Genomic DNA, 21,007 nt, shown 5'->3' with positions numbered 1-21,007 from the left:
GTTTTATTTTTAAATAAACCAGCACAGGGACATAAATTTCACTGGAAAATCAGCACTACGTACAGTGAATAAAAAAATAGTCCTTATCCAGTTATTTATCTCCTTAAAAAAATTAGTCTTTATGTAAAGTTACATATAAGTTTTAAATGTAGTACTTGTTTCACTATTTGAATGGTATGTAGTAGTGAAAAAAACTTAAATACTAAACTCAGATGACTTTTTTGAGGAATCTTGTGTAGGGAGGACTAAGTGATCATTTTTCTGTCTCTAGGCATCTGTATGTTCTCTTGAGATCCTAAATGGCTTGAATATTCAGTATTTGCAGGTCTACAGACCCTATGTGTTATTTCCAAAAACTGTTAACTCTCTAACAATACTAGGCATTAGACAATTTATTAGAAAAATAAATAAAAGCTTGTATATTTTTGCTTAACATGAAAAAATTCTATGTAAGGATGAATTTTTGTCTAAGAAAGAAGTCTTGAAACACAGGAAGTGCCGATTTTGTTTTGGCATCTTCAGACAGATCATTTATGAAATGCCATCAGCAGGTCTGATTGTTCTGGAACTTTAATTTTATAAGTAAAACTCAAAAAAGAACTAATACGTTTTTTTCTTGGTAGATAATTGTTTATCTGGCCTGAGTCAGAAGACTTGAAATCTTAGTCTTGTCTGGTTTCAGAAGAAAGGTTATATTGCGATCAGACATACTGAGTTATGGTTTGAGGAGAGTTAGGAATGTGTTTTCTATTGAACTGCAGTTGTTACAGTTCTTTCTGAATTATTTGCTTTGTTGATATGAATTGTAAATATTTATACTTTGCTTTGGATTTTAGATCTGGTATGTTGACTTTGGGATGATGCATGCACATTGTTAGTGCATGCTTACAGGTTAGCCAGATGCTGCTTTCAGCATCACCTGTTTTGCTGTACTAAGGGCATGGTGCTACTGTTTTTGCTGTGCCATACAGTTTAAAGTGAGTTAAACTGAAGTCTTAAAAAAGGCTTAATAAATTGATAATTTTAAGTCATGTGCAGTTCATGTAAATGTTACTTCACGCTGTGTATTGGGATTCTAAGATTTTTCTAATCTGACTATGAGAGTGTTAAAAGTTGTGCTGCTTTTCTATTATTTCGTGTTGCAAGGTCTCTATACACTCCATATGGTTAGGAAATAATATCACTCCATTGAGAGAAGAAGAGTGGGGTGAGGATGAAGAAGATGAGAACGACGTACTTGCTCCTTCCTCACCACCAACCTCTCCTATTAATACCAGGTGTCTTATTTTTTTCTTGCATCTCCTTTGACTTTATTAATAAGCTCTTACCTCTTCATGTTGTTTAATAAGCTGGGTTTATAAACTGGATGCTAGTAAATAACTGTATTATTTCAAATCAGGTATTTGAGCAGGGCTTAAGAATAGCCATTTTAACACTTAAATATTGTGCCTTGCAGGAAGCACCGGGCTGGTGTGGATATACATTCTTGTTCTCAGTTCTTGCTTGAACTGTATAGTCAGTGGATATTGCCATCAAACCCTAGCAAGAGAACGCCAGTCATTTTGATTAGCGAAGTGGTGCGATCAGTAAGTTTAAACTATTATTCAGTCATAATTGAGCACATGTTACCAAATAGTCAGAGCTAAGCGGCATTTGTAAAGCATCTTTTCATATACTGGAAACACTGATTTTTTTTTTTCTTGGCAGTGCTATTATATGGGCAGTACAGAAATATAACGAGCATCTATAACATCATACTGATTTAAACTATATAAGCAGCTGTATTGTGTATTCTGCTACTATATTACAAACACTTCATTGTTACTTAATCATAGTATTTTACTTGACTACTTGCTAGAAGTAAGTTTCAGGATTTTGCTTATCCTATCTCTTTAAGAATATGAAGATGGAACAACAATGTATTAGAGGATTAAATTGGCTATTGAAGTGTAGAAGCAAAACTAAAGAACACAGTTGTGCAATGTGTCTTGATAGCCTATCATAAAAGACTTAAAATGAAACCATCCTTGCAAGAGAGTATGTATTGTGTGTTTGGGGTGTTTTAATACATTGTAAATGGCAATGTTTGTTCATTTTCTAGAATTACTTACTATAGTGGATTTGGGGTTGTAAACCTTATGGGGGAAAAAAAAGACCATTTGGAGGTAATTGTTATCTGAGATGTATGGTGGAATTAATTCTGGATGACAATAGTTATTCCAGATACTTGAGTTAATGTTTACACATTTAATATATCGATCCAGGAATCTCTTGCTGACAATTATAACAGAGGGGGGAGTCAGTTTTTGGCTGTCTGCTAATGGGCTTTTTTATATGAAATTTTAATCTGTGTACAGCTTCTGGCAGTGTCAGACTTATTTACAGAAAGGAATCAGTTTGAGATGATGTATACAACGTTGACAGAATTGCGAAAGGTGCATCCTTCAGAAGATGAGATCCTTGTACAGTATTTGATACCAGCCACTTGTAAAGCTGCAGCTGTTCTGGGAATGGTAAGAAATTCATATGGAAGTTTATTGCAAATTCATGAGTGTCTAGGTTAACTCATCCTTAGCTTCTGCTGCAAAACCTGATGTACTTGGTAAGAGTAGCTTGTCTAAGAAAATCCTTCAGCTGATATGCAGGGCTATAAAAAGTAATAGGATATGCATTCTGGACTTTCAGAGGTTGCATTTACTATCTCAAGTTGCGCCGTAATCAAACAGAAAGGTTTGATTTAGGGTTGTTGTGAGGCTTGAGCTTAATTCGATGTGCTTTTTTGGTTTATCTTACTCAGCTGAGTGTTACCTTTGTCCTGGACTCATTTGTTACATTTCAGGCCAGAAATGAGGACTGTGGAACAGCTATTGCTAGATTTGTGTTACAGGTGAATGGCTGTAATCTCATGAGAGGCTGGGACAGTGATTGTGGTGAATACATAGCTTGATAGTCAGGTATCCCTTTTCTTTCCCTCACTCTTCCCTCTGCTGCATCATTCTGCACGTAGGGAAAGAACATTATTAATTCAAGTTATTAAGTGAAATGTGTTGCTGTCTTTAAATCTGTAGACCAGAGAGCAGTAGTTTTTTCCAATGGACATTTCAGAGTGGGATTGTTTAGGAAAAAAATTACAAATTTCTTTGGAAGAAGTTAGCATTTCTAGAAGCTTTCTATGAGCATAATATAAAACTATATGGGTAATAGTGATAAGAAAAGTTTTGAAAGACTTTTGGGCTAGGGCTTCCAGTAGCCATTGTAGCAGCAACTGTGCAAGGGAAGGCTGTGAAAGTGATGCCAAACATGCAGAAGCAGTTTTAGAGATCAGCTTGTTCTTACTAGGCTGTAATTTCCCACTCAGTGAACTAATAACACTTTTTCACAAGCAAACTGCTGAATATAACAGGTTAGTGGGAGGGAAAAAAAAGTTGGTTGTATCAAGAGTTGCTTGTTTTCCTGTGCTCAGTTATGTAGAAAAATACGCTTAAAAAGAGCAACTAGAGAGCACACACTGTAAAACTGTCTTGTACGTTAGATACTTCATGAATACAGAGACAAGGTAAAACAAATAATTTCTAATAAATGCTTAAAATAGATTGTAAGAAAAAGACTTTTCAAATCTAACACTTTAGAATAGATTTTGCATATTCCAAGAAGTTGTTGTATTTTGGTAACAGGGAGTGAAATATCCGATACCAGCTTGATGTTTGAAGGCTAAACATAGAACCATAGAATCATTTATGTTGGAAAAGACCCTTAAGATCATTGAGTCCAACCATAAACCTAGCACTGCCAAGCCCACCACTAAACCATGTCCTGAAGTGCCTTGTCTATGTGCTTTTTGAATACCTCCAGAGGTGGTGACTCAACCACTTCCCTGGGCAGCCTGTTCCAATGCCTGGCAACCCTTTCAGTAAATAATTTTTTCCTAATATCCAAACTAAATCTCCCTTGCTGCACCTTGAGGCCATTTCCTCTTGTCCTATCTCCAGCCACCTGACAGAAGAGACCAGCACCCACCTCACTAGAACCCCCCTTCAGGTAGTTGTAGAGAGTGATGAGGTCTCCCCTCAGCCTCCTCTTCTCCAGGCTAATCAACCCCAGTTCCCTCAGCTGCTCCTCATAGGACATGTGCTCCAGGCCCCTCACCAGCTTGGTTGCCCTTCTTTGGACACGCTCCAGCACCTCAAGGTCTTTCTTGTCGTGAGGGGCCCAAAACTGAACACTGGACTCGAGGTGCGGCCTCACCAGTGCCCAGAACAGGGGAACAATCACCTCCCTGCTCCTGCTGGCCACACTATTTCTGATACAGGCCAGGATGCCGTTGGCTTTCTTGTCCACCTGGGCACACTGCTGGCTCATAGTCAGCCAGTTGTCAACTAGCACCCCCAGGTCTTTCTCTGCCGGGCAACTTTCCAGCCACTCTTCCCCAAGCCTGTAGCGCTGCATGGGGTTGTTGTGACCCAAGTGCAGGACCTGGCACTCAGCCTTGTTGAACCTCATACACTTGGCCTCGGCCCATCGATCCAGCCTGTCCCGATCCCTCTGTGGAGACTTTCTGCCCTCAAGCAGGTTAGTGCTGCTTCCCAACTTGGTGTCATCTACAAACTTGCTGAGGGTGCGCTCGATCCCCTCGTCCAGATCATTGGAGTGGTGGAGAGAAAGATATGAGTAGGTCTGAGTGCCAGTGATCTTGGAGAACAAATAAATGGGATGCTGTGCTATGAGTTGAGTGGATGGCAGAGTATTCTTTTGGATGCAGACTACAGGCATCTACCAGTCAGTTTCAGACAGAAGCATCCTTTGTGGTTAGTTGGAAGGCCAGAAAGTTCCAACCATAAATGTTGTATATATAGAGGATTCTTAATAGCATGTATTATTTACTGAACTAATGCTTATCTTGGTTTTTTTGGCTTTAAATCTTTAGATAACTTTTTACAGGTGAAACAAAGTAGCATCAGTTTACTAGTTAATCTGTAAGTCATGTTTTATCTGATTATATTAATCTTGTGACATTTGATTCAAAGTAGTTTTAATCCAGGCTCTGATTCATGCCATATTTTCTGCTCTTTAATTTGTTCCAAGTATTTCCAAATGGCAGGAGTCACCGGTATTGAACCAGTGTTGACTTCTAATGAATACTCTTGTTGGATGTATTAGGATAAAGCTGTGGCTGAACCAGTAAGTCGACTGCTGGAATCAACCCTAAGAAGCACCCATATGCCAAGTCGGATTGGAGCTTTGCACGGAATTCTTTATATCCTTGAGTGTGACTTGCTTGATGAGACAGCGAAGCAGCTCATTCCAATTATCAGCGAGTATCTGCTTTCCAATTTGAGAGGAGTAGCACAGTAAGACTCTTCCCTCCCCCCCCCCCCCCCGCCACCCCAAACTGTTGCATGCTTATGTGTGAACAAAAGGGTTCTTTATGGTTTGTGGTTGTCAGTACATTTTAGAGAAGGCTGTTGTATCAAGCAGGTTTTGGCATTTTTATTGAAAATATCAGCCAATTTTAGGTTTGATTTACAGAAGTGAAAGGATATTTGAGGGTGAGAAAACTTTGATAGCTCAGACTTCTGTCTCCAGTAAATTGTGTTCCCTAAACCTTATTTTTCTGTCATAAGGCATACTCTTTGAAGAAGACTTGCAGGATCAGTAACGAAGCTTATTTCTCCTAAACAAGTCAGGCAATGATAGTTTGTAATTATACTGCTGAAAAATTTCTTGCGTTGCACTGGACTTCCATGATAACCAGTGCTCTTATGGTAACTTGGTGATACTCTGTGTGATCTTAAAGATCACATAAATTCCGTGTGAAAAAATACTTAGTGTTTCCAAGGATTGTTTATATTGTCTCTATTTGTGACGCAGACAACTTTGATGCAAGTGACCAGTAGTGTTTTTGCTTCTTTACAGTTGTGTGAATATTCATAACCAACAGCACATCTTAGTAATGTGTGCAGCTGCTTTCTATTTGATCGAGAATTACCCGCTTGATGTAGGGCCTGAATTCTCTGCAGGAATTATACAGGTATGTTGTGATGCCTCCAGTCAAAGGTGGTCATGTAACCAGGGATCACCACATAGCGATCTTTAAAACTTAATTTGATTATTCTGGTGTAGGTATGCTTTTGCGTTTAGTTTCATCAGGTTTTCTTAATACCTGATGCAGTTCCATACTAGCTGCAGTGCTAGAAGATGACCTAAATACACCTCAGAACCAGGTAGTTGGCTTTTTTATTTATTTCAGATGTGTGGAGTCATGGTGTCTGGAAGTGATGAAACAACGCCATCCATTATTTATCATTGTGTCCTGAGAGGATTAGAGCGACTCCTCCTTTCAGAGCAACTTTCTAGGCTGGATAGTGAATCACTAGTGAAACTGAGTGTTGACAGAGTGAATGTGCAGAGCCCCCACAGAGCAATGGCGGCACTCGGATTAATGCTGACTTGCATGTACACAGGTATTTACTTTTTTATACCTTTGTATTGAGAGACTAGCTTACTAACAGGGCTAATTTTCTTCATTTATTTTTGTTGCCAATGATGAAATTTTAGCGATCACAGTAAACTTGTAACAAATTATTTTGGTTTAGGAAAGGAAAAAATCAGCCCTAGTCGTACCACAGATGCAAATCCTGCTGCTCCTGACAGTGAATCTGTGATCGTAGCGATGGAACGAGTATCAGTCCTTTTTGATAGGTAAGAGGATAAAACGTGTAATGGGACACTGTGAGGAAAATTAGTTTGTTTGACACTGTGTGGTCACTCCTCTGTTTGATAGTTCTAATATTAAATTAATGATGTTTCTCTGCTTACCATTGCTTAAAATTGATACTTCTGCTGTACACAGTAACACTGATGGAATTGCTGAAGGCAGCAGAAATGTACAGGAATGTAAATGGAAAACAGACATGTCCTAACTGATACTGTGTGTTGCACCAACCATAATACTTTATAAATGTATTTCCATCTCCCTTCAGGTCAAACTCTTAAGTGCTTTTCAGGATGTCTTCTGCATAATCGAGGATATAAATCCAGTTTACGGGAAATAATCTTTCAAACCACCCTAAGAGTTTAAAACTTTTTTCCCCTTCCCCCACCCAAGTGTTGCTCTTTCCAAGACTGTTAAGTAATTGCAGTGGAAGGGTACACTAAAACTTCTGTATTCACATGGAATTCATTTAATGAAAACATTTCAAAATCCCTGTTTTGATCTTACAGTTTCAAGCTGTCTTAAGTGAGCATAGCATGTTAGATTTTGCACACTAGTTTGTGGGATAATGGTTTACATTTTTTAAAGTGTTCAGTGTTTTTTCCATAAAACTGGATGAGGGTTTCATTTCTGCACTCAGTGAGAACAGAACTAGAGCGGTGCTTGAGTGCATTTGAAAATATCACTCCTAAGGGTTAGCAAAACAAATGTGAATACTACAAGCAGAAAATAACTTTTGCACGGAGTAATCACACGGTGGTAACTTTATCTTGACCCATCAATAGATGCAGACTTTATTAGAAAGATTTTCCAACTGGTGTTATTTCTTTAAGTCACAGTATCTTTTCCCTTCTTTACAGTGCAGTGCAACTTGCTTTTCCTGTTTGATATGTTCGTCATCCTGGTCTTGAATAAAAAATGCAAAGATGTTATGAATGGACATGAGTGTTCTACTTATAAATGGTCTTTCATAACTAGGACTAGTGATCTCCCTGTCCTTTTTGTTCTTGTTTAGGTTTTTTGGCATGCTATTATTAAATCTTGTCTCTGATGCAATTCCAGAGTTTCAAAAAAAATGTTGACTATTTTAAATTTAAAAAGGGGAAGTGGGAGGGGACACAACACCTGTACAACTTCTGATAGCTTTGATAGACCTCTTTGGGTAGACTGTTAGAGTTAGTTTACATGAAGACTTAGATTCCTCAGTATTGAAGTCTTCTTTGCCTATCTAGAGGTGAAAGTAAAACATTCTTTCTATTGCCAGTTACATTGGAAAAGAACAAGGTATTTACTGGAATTCAATGATAAAATATGTTCTTTTTTTATTATTTTCAGGATCAGGAAGGGATTTCCTTTTGAAGCTAGAGTAGTGGCTCGGATCCTCCCACAGTTCCTTGATGACTTTTTCCCACCACAAGACGTAATGAATAAAGTTATTGGAGAATTTTTATCCAATCAACAACCTTACCCACAATTCATGGCAACAGTAGTTTATAAGGTAGTGTTTTGGGGTTTTTTTCTGAAATGTTTCAGAAGATTTCTAAGTAACTAACAGCTCCATTGGAGGGGCAAATATCAATTTTGTTAGATCTAACAAACCAGTTGCAGTGATTGAGCTGTACTGCTGTGACCTTTGTCTTCCGGGCAACATAGAGGGCTAGAATCACCATGTTGCCCGGAAGACAAAGCTCACAGGAGTATAGTTCAATCACTGATAATGGGAAAATAAACAGAAAATTAATAGTTGTGAACCTGGTGCTCAGACTCTTTAGATCTCAAGGAGCCAGCCCAGGTCATCTGTCCTTGTGAACTCTACAGTCAAGCCCCTGTGGACTCAGTTGGGCTTCTGGATATTTTGCTGTTCAGCACCTACTTATTGGACTCATGCATGACTTGAGAGTGCATATGCACACCGCATTTGATCTATAAAAATATAGATGCCAGACAAGTCTTGCATTTCTGTATGCTTACTTCAGTTTGGCACAGATGTCATGAGTCCACTTGGATCCTGGCTGACACTTTTGCAGAATCTCTTTGTCTAGGCATTGTGTTCATTAATTCTTTAGACTCAGAGTTGTCTCCAGGAATCCAGTTTGTGAACCTCAGAGCTTTGTAGCTGGAGAGAACTTTTACAAGAGAGACTAAACTCTTTCCCATGTCTATGTATCATGTCTTCATTTCTGTGTAAAATATTTTTGCAGGTTTTCCAGACACTACATAGCACTGGGCAGTCCTCAATGGTCCGTGACTGGGTGATGCTCTCTCTCTCTAATTTCACACAAAGAACACCTGTGGCAATGGCAATGTGGAGTCTTTCCTGTTTTTTTGTCAGTGCTTCCACCAGTCAATGGATTTCAGCAATGTATCCTAAAGACTGAATGTGTGCCACTTCTGGGTAAATATAGTGATTCTGAGAAGTACATTGATAGTCTTGAAGGATAAGAGTACAAGTTTAACACACGAGAAAAGACAATTCACTGCAGTTAGTAGTGGTATATACCACTTTGTGCTATTGGTGCCTCAGGTTTGAGGGGAAAAAAAGAGAACTTCTAAACAGATCATGAGAATGAAGTTATCTAAAACTACTGTTTCAAGATCAGTGCCTTGTGGCTATGCAAGATGATTAGGAAACTACTTGTGTTGAAGGACTTTTTAAAAGCTTCACCAGATAGCTTTGCAGTGACCTTTAAAAGCTTTTGTTCTATATTCGCTCTGCAAGATAAAATATATTAAAAAAAAAAAAAACAAAACAACAAACCACACACCAACAAACTCTTAATTAAAGAAATTATCCTTTACAAACTATTTTCCAAGTGTCCCCCTGGAGGTGCACTGCAGCAATAGTGAGCTTTGGCGATGGAATGACATCAGCCAAATAAACTGAAACAGCCAAAAGACATAGGTGGTATCAGTGCTGGGTTAACTGAAAAGCAAACAAACACCTCAAACAATCAGAAAAATAACTGTTGCCTTTCATGACCAGGCAAAAAAGTGGCCATATGTCAAGTTTGAAACTTCCTAGTGACTCTTAATCTCAGCAATGCTCTTTGGCTATCAGCAGTTGCGACTGTGGTGCTGATTGCACTGTTTGCTCCAGTGGATAAAGAAAACTACCACTAGATTAAAATTAATTTCTGGGGATAAGAAACTGCATGAAGTTAATGAAGAAATAGAATTTCTGTAGTAGCAGTTTAATTGCTGTGTGACAGTATTTTGGTCCTTACCATTATTGGTGAGCTCAAATGACATCATTTTATTGGAGAATAGCATTTAAATTGTGTTACCAAAAGATGAGCAACTTCTGTCATATTATGACCTTAACTTATATTTCAGTCTTCCACATATTATCAGCAGAATGGGAAAATCGGAGCAAGTGGATGTTAACATCTTCTGTTTGGTGGCCATAGACTTCTACCGACATCAGATAGATGAAGAATTAGATCGGAGGGCCTTTCAGTCGGTGTTCGAGGTGGTAGCATCTCCAGGAACCCCATATCATCGCTTACTAACTTGTCTGCAAAATGTCCACAAGGTCACAGCATGTTGAACATCCTGGTGTGTAATAGAACTGCATGACTAGTGTTGGAATCTGATATGAATTATGGGGAATGCAAGATCAAGAAACTATCTGGGGTTGCATTTGTGATAAATATGGACCTGTCAGTTTTACTTCCAGAATGCATGGACAAGTGCTCTGCAGCACTGGAAATCACCCGAAAAGTCTAGTGTAGTTCTTGTTGTTGTTGACACCAGATACGTGTGAGTGGAAAGAAATATTTCAGTGTTTTTCAAGTGGTTTTTGGGACTAACCTGAGACACATTTAGTAACTGTAAAATACGAGCAAGTGCTACATGCAGGGTAACTGGTATTACTCTTCTTCCTAATGTTCAGCTGAAGCCACTGTGGTGCAGCTGGTAAGAAACTGACAGAAAGACTGTTATTGCAAGCTGCAGTCATTAGAAAACTTCATAGTTTTATGTACCTGTATATACTGTTGTGTAGTACAGAATAGGAATTGTTTCCTTATGTCTCTCCCAAACAAGGATAAGAGAAAATGACTTTCATGATTTACGCTTCCAGCATGTAATTCCTCTCTCTGGACTTTCTGATATCGCGTGGTGTATGTGTTGGTGATATCGGAGATATAGTGCACATACGTAACCACACATTTTTCTTTTTTTCTTCTCAGGATTTAAAATTTGAGTACAATATAAAAGTAAAAGAAATTTTAACTTAAATATTTCTATATCATGTACAGTATGTAAAATTGTAAGATGTGTGGTGCATGAGCTGTGCTGTAATTTGAGATGAACAGAAGCCACGCTACTGAATGTCTTGACATCTGTATTGTCCTCTTTTTTTTTCCTTGTGCTTGAATTCATGTTCCTTTTGGAAATCCATCTTAATGTACATCTTGTTTTGCATCTCACTTTTTCTTAAAGTGCTTTAAAACTGGAATACATTGATTAATTTGTCTTGAGAGACTGTACTAAGGAGGCATTCTTGTGATCCACTTTACTGTAGCTTCTTTAGAATTCCTTTATTTTGAGACTTAATGGTAAAAGAGAGGACTAGTTACTCTGGATCAGCCTTTTGTATACTAAGAAACTGTTCTTATTTGCTGCACAGCATTTTAAGAGACAAAATGGTGCAAGCTCCCTAGTAGTCAATAACCATTTGACCTTTCCTAACTGAGACCATGGAGTTATCTGGATTCAAACCATTCTCATGTAAACAAATTTATGCTAGCAGTTAAGAATCTGAAGGCTGCTGTGGTCTACTTTGGGACTGGCTAAGGTGTTAGATTACACAACCTCTTTTATTACCTGTTGTATACATAATGCTTTAGACACAAACACAGTACAAGTATCTGTGAATTTCAGGACACTACACAGGGCCGGATTTAGCTTTTACTCACCACCCAGGGAACCCCATTGATTCCTAAGCATTACATGGGGAAATCTAGCACAGCATTTGACTTCAGTTGTATTTGTTATAATACTTTAATTACAGAGAAATGATATCTTGGTTCTCAGTCATGTCCTATATTTAACTCCTCTTCATTTTCTTATCACACCTTTTGGTGACACTTGGAAAAATGAGATAGTGTTGTCAGGAGGAGCATGTACTGTATGTATTTCTGTATATAATGTATATGTTGAAATTATACACATGTGACAACATTTAATGTATACAGATGTGTATATTTGTATTTATTAAACCCATGTATTTAAACTAATTCCAATCTAGACCAAAAATTGTTGCTTCTGCCCATAAATTGATTACAAAGGAATTGTCCGTTGGTGTCACTTCCTTTTAGAAACTGATAGAGGAAACTGACAGTATGGGCAGTAGAAACAACTGTAGATGTTGCTGTATTTAGCTCTCTACAGATCTTCCTATCTAGAGCAATTATTTCTGCCCTTAGTTGGGTTACTCTTCTTTCTTGGGCCACAGCACTGTGGTGATTTTTAAAAGAAGCTGAACAGGAGTTCAGAAAAAGGTTTAATAAAATAGATACTGTTTGAAAGTTTTTTGAGTTATATTGGAAATTATCTTAATTCTGATAGGAGACTAATTCAGGGCAGTGAGATATAATGCCCTGTGTTTTCAATAAGGGTAGTATAGATCACTCTTCCCTTTTGTAACCACCAATAATCGTTTTGTACTGTAAACCCACACACCAGTCAGTTTTTGTATGATGTATAGTTTAAGTGAAGATATTTTTGTAAGCTATTTTCCAAAATTTAAAATAGATTTTAATATATTTTTTAAGCATCAGGTTAGTCATATTCTCACCATATAACAGTATACATTGTGTTACAAATTGTTAAATTCTTCATCATTTTAAGCTCCTCATGATTAACACAGAATAGCTGGTTACTTTATCTTGGGGTAACGGGAGCTAGACCCTTTATGAAACCTTCCAAACCAGTTTGGGACTTGCCATAGAATCTTTCCAACCAGTGAAGGAATACATTGAATTAAGCAGTCAGCATGGCTGGATGAAGAACATCAGGTGTGGCAGACCCCCTTTCCTCAAATGCCCATTGCTGGCCTTCAAGCAAATATTTGCATTACCCATTTCAAGTTAAGCTTCGGAGCTGATGCAGTCGGTTCTAACTTCACACAGATTCACTGGTAGTAATAACTCTATCTGTTTTAACTTCTCTTGGAGATTTGTCATAGTATACCTCCTGAAACGTGTCCTAAGTGTCTAAAGAAGGGCACCTCCTCTTAGGAAATCCTCAGTGACCTGAAAGGAATGTAACTTAAGGGTCTTCCTAGTGTGGAAACACACACCAGTAGTGCTTCAAATCTAACGTTTCACCTGCAGCACACTTTCCTGACTACTTCCTAGACATGCTTAGCTTTTACTCCCACTCTCACTTATTTTGGAGTGAAATCATATTTAAAATCACTCCTGCCTGCTTCTAGTGACAAGAGCCAAGAGCTATGCGGTGGGGACAGCGACAGCAAAACAATGGCCACTAAGAAATACCGATGTTGGATTTAAAGCAAAAAAATAAATCACTTGTCCTTTGAGGTTGACTTCAAGCAAAATTTTATTTCACAGAATGTTTTTAACTTGCTGTAGACAGAAAGCTAATTCTGAAGATCAGGCTGTTCAGTTTTTCATTGAGAACAGGGTAGGAATGTGTTAGGGCTTAACACTTACATTTGGTGTCCTGGCTAACCGAAGCAGTTTCTTTCATGTGCTTTGCAGTGGAACTGGCTTCTTTACAACCTTACAAGATTAGAGGTATGGCATGATTGGGAGCACATTTAAGACAGATTAATGTTTAAAACTTCATTTACAATTCAGTTGTCAAAGAACCCACTTTACTAAATCTATAATATGGTCCTCCTTTAAGAACACTGTATGCTAGCCAATTTTTTATAAATTGTGTTTGGGCCAGCTACCCATTGGCCCATTAAATAAAGTTCGATTGCATTTCATTTCAGCGTGCCCCCTCCCTTGCACCGAGTGCAAGAGTGAGGAGTTGGAAACTACAGCCCGTTGTAAACCAGTTCATATTTGCAGGATTCAAAGTATTTTCAGTACTATTTATGCTCTTTTCCAGTTGAAATTGAATGTGAGTTTATTTAAATCTTCTCTAAAGTATATACTCAGATGTTATTTCTTGCCTAAAGCATCTAGTAAATGACTGTGTATTACTTTTGCTTTGGTAGGAATGCCTTCTCAGCACCAAGACATTGCTTGTTTCTTAACCACCAGCAGCATTCCTAAAGCACTGAGTAATGAATGAACAGATTTAGATCAAACCAAGTGGGGAACAAATGGAACCTTTTGGGTTAAAAGTAATTTGTTGATATTTAGTAGATTTGCCTTAAGAGCATTCTGTCTTGCCATTCTCCTTTTTAAATGGCTGTTAACTTTATATAGCAGATAAGGAGGTTGTGTCAAAAACACTGCAAGGACAGTTCTCCAAGAGCAGCAGACCTGGTTTGTCTTACGATTTTGTGGAGCTGTCACAGCTAAGCATTTACGCTTCCTAAATAAAAGAAATTTTAGGGTATAATGAGCAATAAATATAGCAATAAGCAGCTTAATTAAATTTGGTCATCCAGGATCTTACCTGGTGGTTGAAAGGGATGGGGTGGGAGAAAAAGGGGAATTGATTGAAGTACATTCATTTCATAAAGCAGGATTTTTCCATGCACAATCCCAACTAAACTTTCTACTAAAGGTGGAAGTCAAGTAAGTGAAAGTGGTAGACGCTTTGCTCTTTTACTTTTAAAACAGTTTTGGTTATAAGGATAAAATTGATGAAAGTTGTAAGAGAGCAAAGTACTTTAGAAGTTTTTAACTAGTTTAATTATTTTAAAGTGAAAGCAAGCTGCTGTAAGAACTAGAGTAAGCAATGTAGCAAAATTTTGGGAAAGTCCAATATGCTAATTTTACCTAATTTTGAGATTTCAGGTGAACTCTTTGTGCATGCTACCTTAAAGTATCCGTTGAAAACCTTGAGAATCCCACAGTCATACCCAGGAGAGCTTCTATTGTATGTCAAGTTTTAGCTGTATTCAAGTTAACTGGGTATAAATGCTGCAGAGCGTTTGTGAAGCATGCGCTGCTTTTTGTCACGTGCATTTTGTGCGATTTTTATCATTCCCATCAATCTGTGTATGCATATCATCAAGTTGGATCAACCTGACGAAGGATAAGGTAACGCACCCTGTGGTGTTGTCTTGTATAGTTTGAGGGCAATGATGAGCAAAAGCTTGGAGCCCCAACCCAAAAAGCAATTGTACTCGAAGGAAAAGGAAAGCATATAATTTTAGATGTATGTTTAAGTTTAAAAAGAATAAATAAATGCTGAAAATACTGCACATTGAAACTAAAAGAGAAAATAAAATATAACTATTACTGTAAGTGATTTTTCTCTGGTTATTTAGAAAAAGATCTTGATGCATTCTTACTATAGTCTTTTCCCCAGTGTCTCTTCTTTTCAGCAACTATCAAATATGGAGTATTTTAAAAATATGCAAGAATACTTGAACTCTCTGCAAATGTAGGTGCACTTCCCAGTCACAGTGCTGTTTGCACTTAACAAGAAGCATCACAGTTGAGCTTTTAATTGTATCTAATAGTCATGCTTGCTGAAACTTCTCCGTGATTCTAGATGAGATGAGAAAATGCAAAATTTAAGTGTACAGCTGTATTTGTGAATGAGAGTGTATTTATCTGCAGCAGTCCTGGGGCGGATAATGTTACACAGGAGAAGAAATGGTTTAACTTGCCTAAGCTTGGTTTCCCAGCTGTTCGGTTTGTATCTTAAAAGAAGTTTCTGGGTGGTCTTGCTGCTGAGCACTGGAGGATCTCTTGCAGTACTCAACTGCTCAGAGACATCTTGTTTTGATTAACTTTGCAGCACTCGGCTGTTTGCTTGAAATTCTGGAATAAGCTCTAAAGTGGTAGCTTAATGTAGAAAGCACGTGCTGGTTTCTTTCTTGTCAAAATAATTTTTTTACATCTTGTTTTTCATTGTTGGTGTTGGTAGCGAATGGTCAGCCACTCTTGTCACCTTTTAGTTTAGCCATGGAGGCAAGGAACAGAACTGTCGTGTGGTAAGTTTCTTTGTGTTCAGAGTTGAAGTCTTGTTTGAATAATAAAGTCTTCATCTTTTTGTCACTCAGAGAAGAATACCCATTTCATTTTTTGAAAGATTATCCCTAAAGATGAGTTGCCAGGCAGAGGGAGATGAAGCATTGCACTTAGACTAAAACTTTTTAACTTACTATAACTTTCCTACTTCCCCCACTGCCTCTCCTGTCCCATATAGGTATTGGTTTGTTTCTTCTTTTTAGTCAGTGCAGCTGTGAAAGTATTGCAGCGATCATTTTGGAATTGGCTTGGCTCCACCCCGGTTACAAGACAAAAAGCTTTGATTGCTTGTAGAATTATAGTGTAATTACACCATAAGTTTTGCATAACTGTTTGAAGAGATGAAAAGATTTGTAACTTGTAGGTTTATTTAAAAAGTTGGAAGTAGGAACATGAAAAAGTTTATACAATATATAGAATGATACCTTCTGAGCCAAACCTCCTGCTCTTCTATTGCAGCCATAATTCTGCTTTAATTTTGTTTCTGTTCTTTCCCATGGCATATACATCCAAGTATGGCAGAGTAATCCTCACCCCAGGTGCTGTTTTCATATCCTTCAAACTGCAAATGTCACGGGTAGATTTTGATCGAGTGCAACCTGATTGTGTTACCTCATTATTTACGTTTTGGAGTTCGTTCAGCCGGGCTGCAGTGTTTGGGCTCCAAGCAAAATGCATCCCTGAGGGCTGGGTTTGACCATGCCTCAGATGCCTGGAGAGTTGTGAGCCAGATTAAGTCAGGCCTTTTAAATAGTATGTTTTTGCTCATCTAGCTCATCTTGAATTACGTGCACTGTAAAGCTTCGAGTCAATGTTCCCCAAACTTGAAATAACGTCCCCAAATGCAAATCTTAAATACACGTTTTTCTACCCATTTCTCCCCTTGAGGAAGAGGCACCAAGTGTGTTTTAACCTCTATTTTGCTCTTAAATGGCTCTAGGATTGAAGTATCGGTCTTGTCATCCAATGGAAATGCAAGTATAAAGCTTGCTAAATGTGTTCTTTTCTTGATATGTTGTCTTAATGTTGACATTCCGAATACCATCTTTGGCATTTGATTTAACACCTATGAAATAACACAATTCATCTTTTAACTTTTGTTTCAGGCAAGTTTGGGCAGATACTCTTTTAATTATACTTTGTTCATGCTCACTTTTCTTCCTAATTGCTCCAAACTAACACTGTTTTAAATGAACACTGGGTAGTGGAGAGCTGGGAGGTATTTTTAAGTGCTTTTGAGGCATCTGCTCCGCATATCTCTAGGTGATGTGGCTTAAGCTCATTTCTTCTCCCACCTTCTTTCCTCTGCCCTGACCCCTAGAATAAGTATTTCACCTGGCTAATGCTTTAAAATAAAAGTTGTATGTCATCAATAGATTGGTACGTGACTAAGTAATAGAAGATAAGACTGAGTGATCTAAAGTACCTGGAGTTTATGAATGAGTTGTGGGTCCTGAAGAAGTAAATCTTAAGAGTAAGATTCTGAATCTGAATAAATCTGCGACTTTTTAATACTTAGTGTAATAATTGAAGAAGATTTTTTAGATGTTTATCTTCATCAGTATCAAAATCAAATGCTTTCACAAATGACATTTCTATCTTTACTTTCGCTTCTTTACTGCTTTTGTGGTTGTACCTATGCTCACTTAAGCAACATATTTATATACTGCAGAGTTACTTAAATGTGAGCTTGTGGATAGTACCTGTTTCCATTGCAATGTGAACTGATAATAAAAAATGTGAGAAACATGGTCTGGCAGCTGGGAAATCTGCAGCAGCACTAACAGGAAAAGTGAAAGGAACCTGCTGCTTCAGCAAATGTTATCTGGGACCAAGTTACGTTATCAGTGGTAAAACAGAAGCTTATATGATGCTGTAGGTTAAATTCCCAATTCTCCCACTGGCCTACTGTGGGGTTTGAGAGTATCCCAGCATGGGAAAAATACAGCAGACTTGGTCTGATTCAAGTTGAATTGTCTCAGATGACTGGATTAAGCAAATCTATGTTTCTTAGATCCATAAAAATCCAAACTGCCTATTATACCTTTGCAATAAATGATGAATCTAGTGGTGATGATGGACTGTTGTAAGAAGACATGTTACTGTGAAACTAATGCTAGACCATATGTATTGGTGGAAGTATGAGAAACTCAATTTGTTGCAGTGAGATTTATGGTGTTTAAAGTTCTTTTGCATTTTTGCTGATGGGTTAAATATCATCAAAGTGGTTATTAATTATTAACTTCTTAGTGAGGTCTGGCTCTCCTTTGTATACACTGCTTTTGTTCTCAGTTTGACTGCATTAACTCGAGATGAAACATAAATGCCAATCCCAAATTAATGATGATTAGACTGCATCGTTCTCTGTAGCTTGATTACATGAAAAAAATCTCAGAACAGGAGAGCAAATTTGATTATTATTTCACCTGTACTCAGTCATGCTTTACTGGCTATAAAATCTCCTGTAGACAGAATACCTTTGGAAGCTGAATGCCATAAACAAGAATTTACCCCTAAATGATATATTTTGAAGAGAGTTTCAAAGCCTGTCACGAAAGGTGGGCATTCATTCAAAAGAAAATGATCAAGAGTTGACGTTTTAGCAGGACCTAAAAAGAGGTAGTGATGAGGGTTGTTTGACATGTGGGGTTTTTTTTCTTGTGCTTTTCTGCTCTAAAGTTCCAGGACATGATGCGGGAAGCAATGATAGGATTCTGTGCCGCAACCCAGTGTGTGCTATATATGAGTAAAGGACCTTTTTGTCTGGTGATGGCCAGTTATGGACAGGGAAAAGTATTGATGTTTATTAAAAAAAAAGAAATCAAAACATAATCCCAACCCCAAGCAATTGGATGGTTCATTGCTGTCTGTTGCATATCATTACTTCTTCTTCGTGCAGCCTTTGTGTGGATATTTATGCTCGAGGCAGTCTGTGGACCTTGAAGATGCTATCTTCTCCCTTAAGACCAAACAGCTATTGTGCAGCCAAGGACATAGAGAGGCAGCTACGACACTTTCAAGGACGTTGTAGGACAGAGCCGGGCTGACAGCTTCTGAGAAAGGGGCCGAGAGCCGTAGAGCTGGAGAGAGCGCAGGAGAGGGCGTCACGTTACGTGACTCCAAGGTACAAAGGAATGATGGGAAGCACTATCTTCTTATTCCTTATCTTCAGTGGCTATGTCCATTTTACCACATTATGCCTGAAAATGTTTCCTGCCTGTTTTTAAAGGTTCAAGAGCATTTTTCCAGTTTGCTTCCAGCATTTGCACTTCGTTTTCTCTGGCTCCATGGGTGTTTACAGAGCAGCAAGGAAAGGAAATGCATTTTTAGTGAGCTGTGATGAAGTGAGCAAGACGAAGGAAGGTTGCAGAACTTGAAACTGCTTCTTAGTAGTAGTGGGTTTTACCCTTATAATTAGACTTTAACTTGAGTGTTCCTTTATATTTGATTATAAAAAGAATAAATACTTTATTTGTTCTTTGAACTGGCATTTTCCCCATAAATTACTACTCCAGAGTCAGCCAGAACTATCTTTCTTCTTTATATACTGGTGCCTTTCATCTAGCTGAGGAAAGCAAGTGTGGTTGTTTTTCTCTCCTGACAATCAAAAAAGTAAAAAAAGTCTGCATTTTCTAGTTACAGTTACACCTCCTCATATTGCTACGTTTTTCCCTAGTGACAACCTGATGTTTTGAGTTTTCCCAGGTATTATTCTTGGATTATTTTGTTTCTTGGTCACATTCCAGAAAGTTACTTCTCTGAAAAGGTGTTATTTTTAAGTCACACAATTGTGATGTACCAGAGTTCAACATATGCAACATTAAGATTTATCAGACACTGGTTGTTTCTGGTTTTATGAACTGACCTCTTGATATAATGATTTTATTTTTTTTAAAAAAAAAAAAAAAAAGGACAAAACAAAACTTGACTGGGCATCGGTTGTAAAGTTGGTATTGCACAGCTCATGCCTAAATATTTAAATATGGGATAATGCTTAGCAGTTCTGTCAGGGAAATCATTAGGAAAAGGGTTTTGATAGGATGAAGATGGCTCCTGCCCAGAAAGCTTTTTGAGAAAGGGGTAGTTTCTTATTTCTGTGGTATGATTTGGTCTTGTCCAATCCTTGAGCTTTTATATCTCAGCCCCATGTACATACAGTCATACTGGGGCTGAATACAGCCCTGAGAATTGCTTTATCCATGCAGCGCTGTCTCTTTGCTCTTCCCTCTCAGTGTGCAGGTCAATGAGAGCAGGTTGCTGGCTGTCCCCCAGGTCTTTTTCTGCAAAACTGCTTGCCAGCCAGTCAGCCCCAGCATATACTGATGCATGGGATTATTCCTCCACAGGTGCACAACTTCCATATGTTGAACGTCAGGAGGTACCTGTTGACCCATTTCTCCAGCCGGTTGGTGTCCCGCTGGATGGCGGGACACCCAACTGGTGCATCAGCCACACTTCCCAGTTTTTATCCTCTGCAAACTTGCTGAGGTGTGCTCTGCCCCATCATCCAGCTCATTAATGAAGATGTTGAGCAATACTGGGCACAGTATTAACCCTGGATTACTCCCTCAGCGACTGCGATCCGCTTCGTGCCACTGATCACAGCTCTTGGAGCCCAACAGTTCAGCCGGTTTCCAATGCACCTCATCACTGTCCACTTATCTAGCCTATACTTGATGGGTTTGTCTGTGAGGCTGTTACAGGGGACAGTGTCTCAGGCCTTGCTAAAGTCAAGATAAACAAGTTGCACTTCCCTCCCTTCATCCACTGACCTAGTCATTTCATCAAAGAAAGCTCTCAGCTTTGTCAGGTATGATTACCTTTTCCTAAATCCATACTGATTACTGCCAATCACCTTCTTGTCCTTAATAAGTTTGGAAATGGTTTCCAGAATTATTTGCTCCATCACCTTCCCAGGGATTGAGGTAAAGCTAAGCCTGCACTTCCCCAGATCCTCCTCCTTGAAGATAGAATTGATGCTTGCTTCCAGTCCTCAGGAACCTCCCCTGATCACCACAGCGTCTCAGTGACCCCAGGCAGTTCCCTCAGCACCCATAAATGCATCCCATCACATCCTGCAGACTTGCGTATGTCCATTTTGTTTAAATGTTCCCCAGTTTGATCTTCTTCCATTGAGGGTGAGCCTTGGTTGCTCCAGACCTTC

At 38.5% G+C, this 21,007-nt stretch overlaps 1 protein-coding gene across 2 annotated transcripts in view; it reads left to right on the top strand.

Moving 5' to 3' along the window:
* Positions 1 to 15,840, top strand: part of HTT (huntingtin) — an 87,505-nt gene extending 71,665 nt beyond the window's left edge. For both annotated transcript variants that reach the window (XM_049797908.1, XM_049797907.1), the window contains 10 exons: positions 1,147 to 1,277; positions 1,457 to 1,586; positions 2,358 to 2,513; positions 5,158 to 5,348; positions 5,914 to 6,028; positions 6,248 to 6,461; positions 6,594 to 6,699; positions 8,048 to 8,210; positions 8,914 to 9,074; positions 10,046 to 15,840. In XM_049797908.1, coding sequence (XP_049653865.1) covers positions 1,147 to 1,277; positions 1,457 to 1,586; positions 2,358 to 2,513; positions 5,158 to 5,348; positions 5,914 to 6,028; positions 6,248 to 6,461; positions 6,594 to 6,699; positions 8,048 to 8,210; positions 8,914 to 9,074; positions 10,046 to 10,259 — 1,581 coding nt within the window. In that variant the 3' untranslated portion in view covers positions 10,260 to 15,840. The remainder of the gene's footprint in view (positions 1 to 1,146; positions 1,278 to 1,456; positions 1,587 to 2,357; positions 2,514 to 5,157; positions 5,349 to 5,913; positions 6,029 to 6,247; positions 6,462 to 6,593; positions 6,700 to 8,047; positions 8,211 to 8,913; positions 9,075 to 10,045) is intronic.
* Positions 15,841 to 21,007: the final 5,167 nt, after the last annotated feature.

Source organism: Accipiter gentilis, chromosome 3, assembly GCF_929443795.1.
Source record: "Accipiter gentilis chromosome 3, bAccGen1.1, whole genome shotgun sequence".
Taxonomy (NCBI): domain Eukaryota; kingdom Metazoa; phylum Chordata; class Aves; order Accipitriformes; family Accipitridae; genus Astur; species Astur gentilis.
This window is presented reverse-complemented; position numbering and strand designations above follow the sequence as displayed.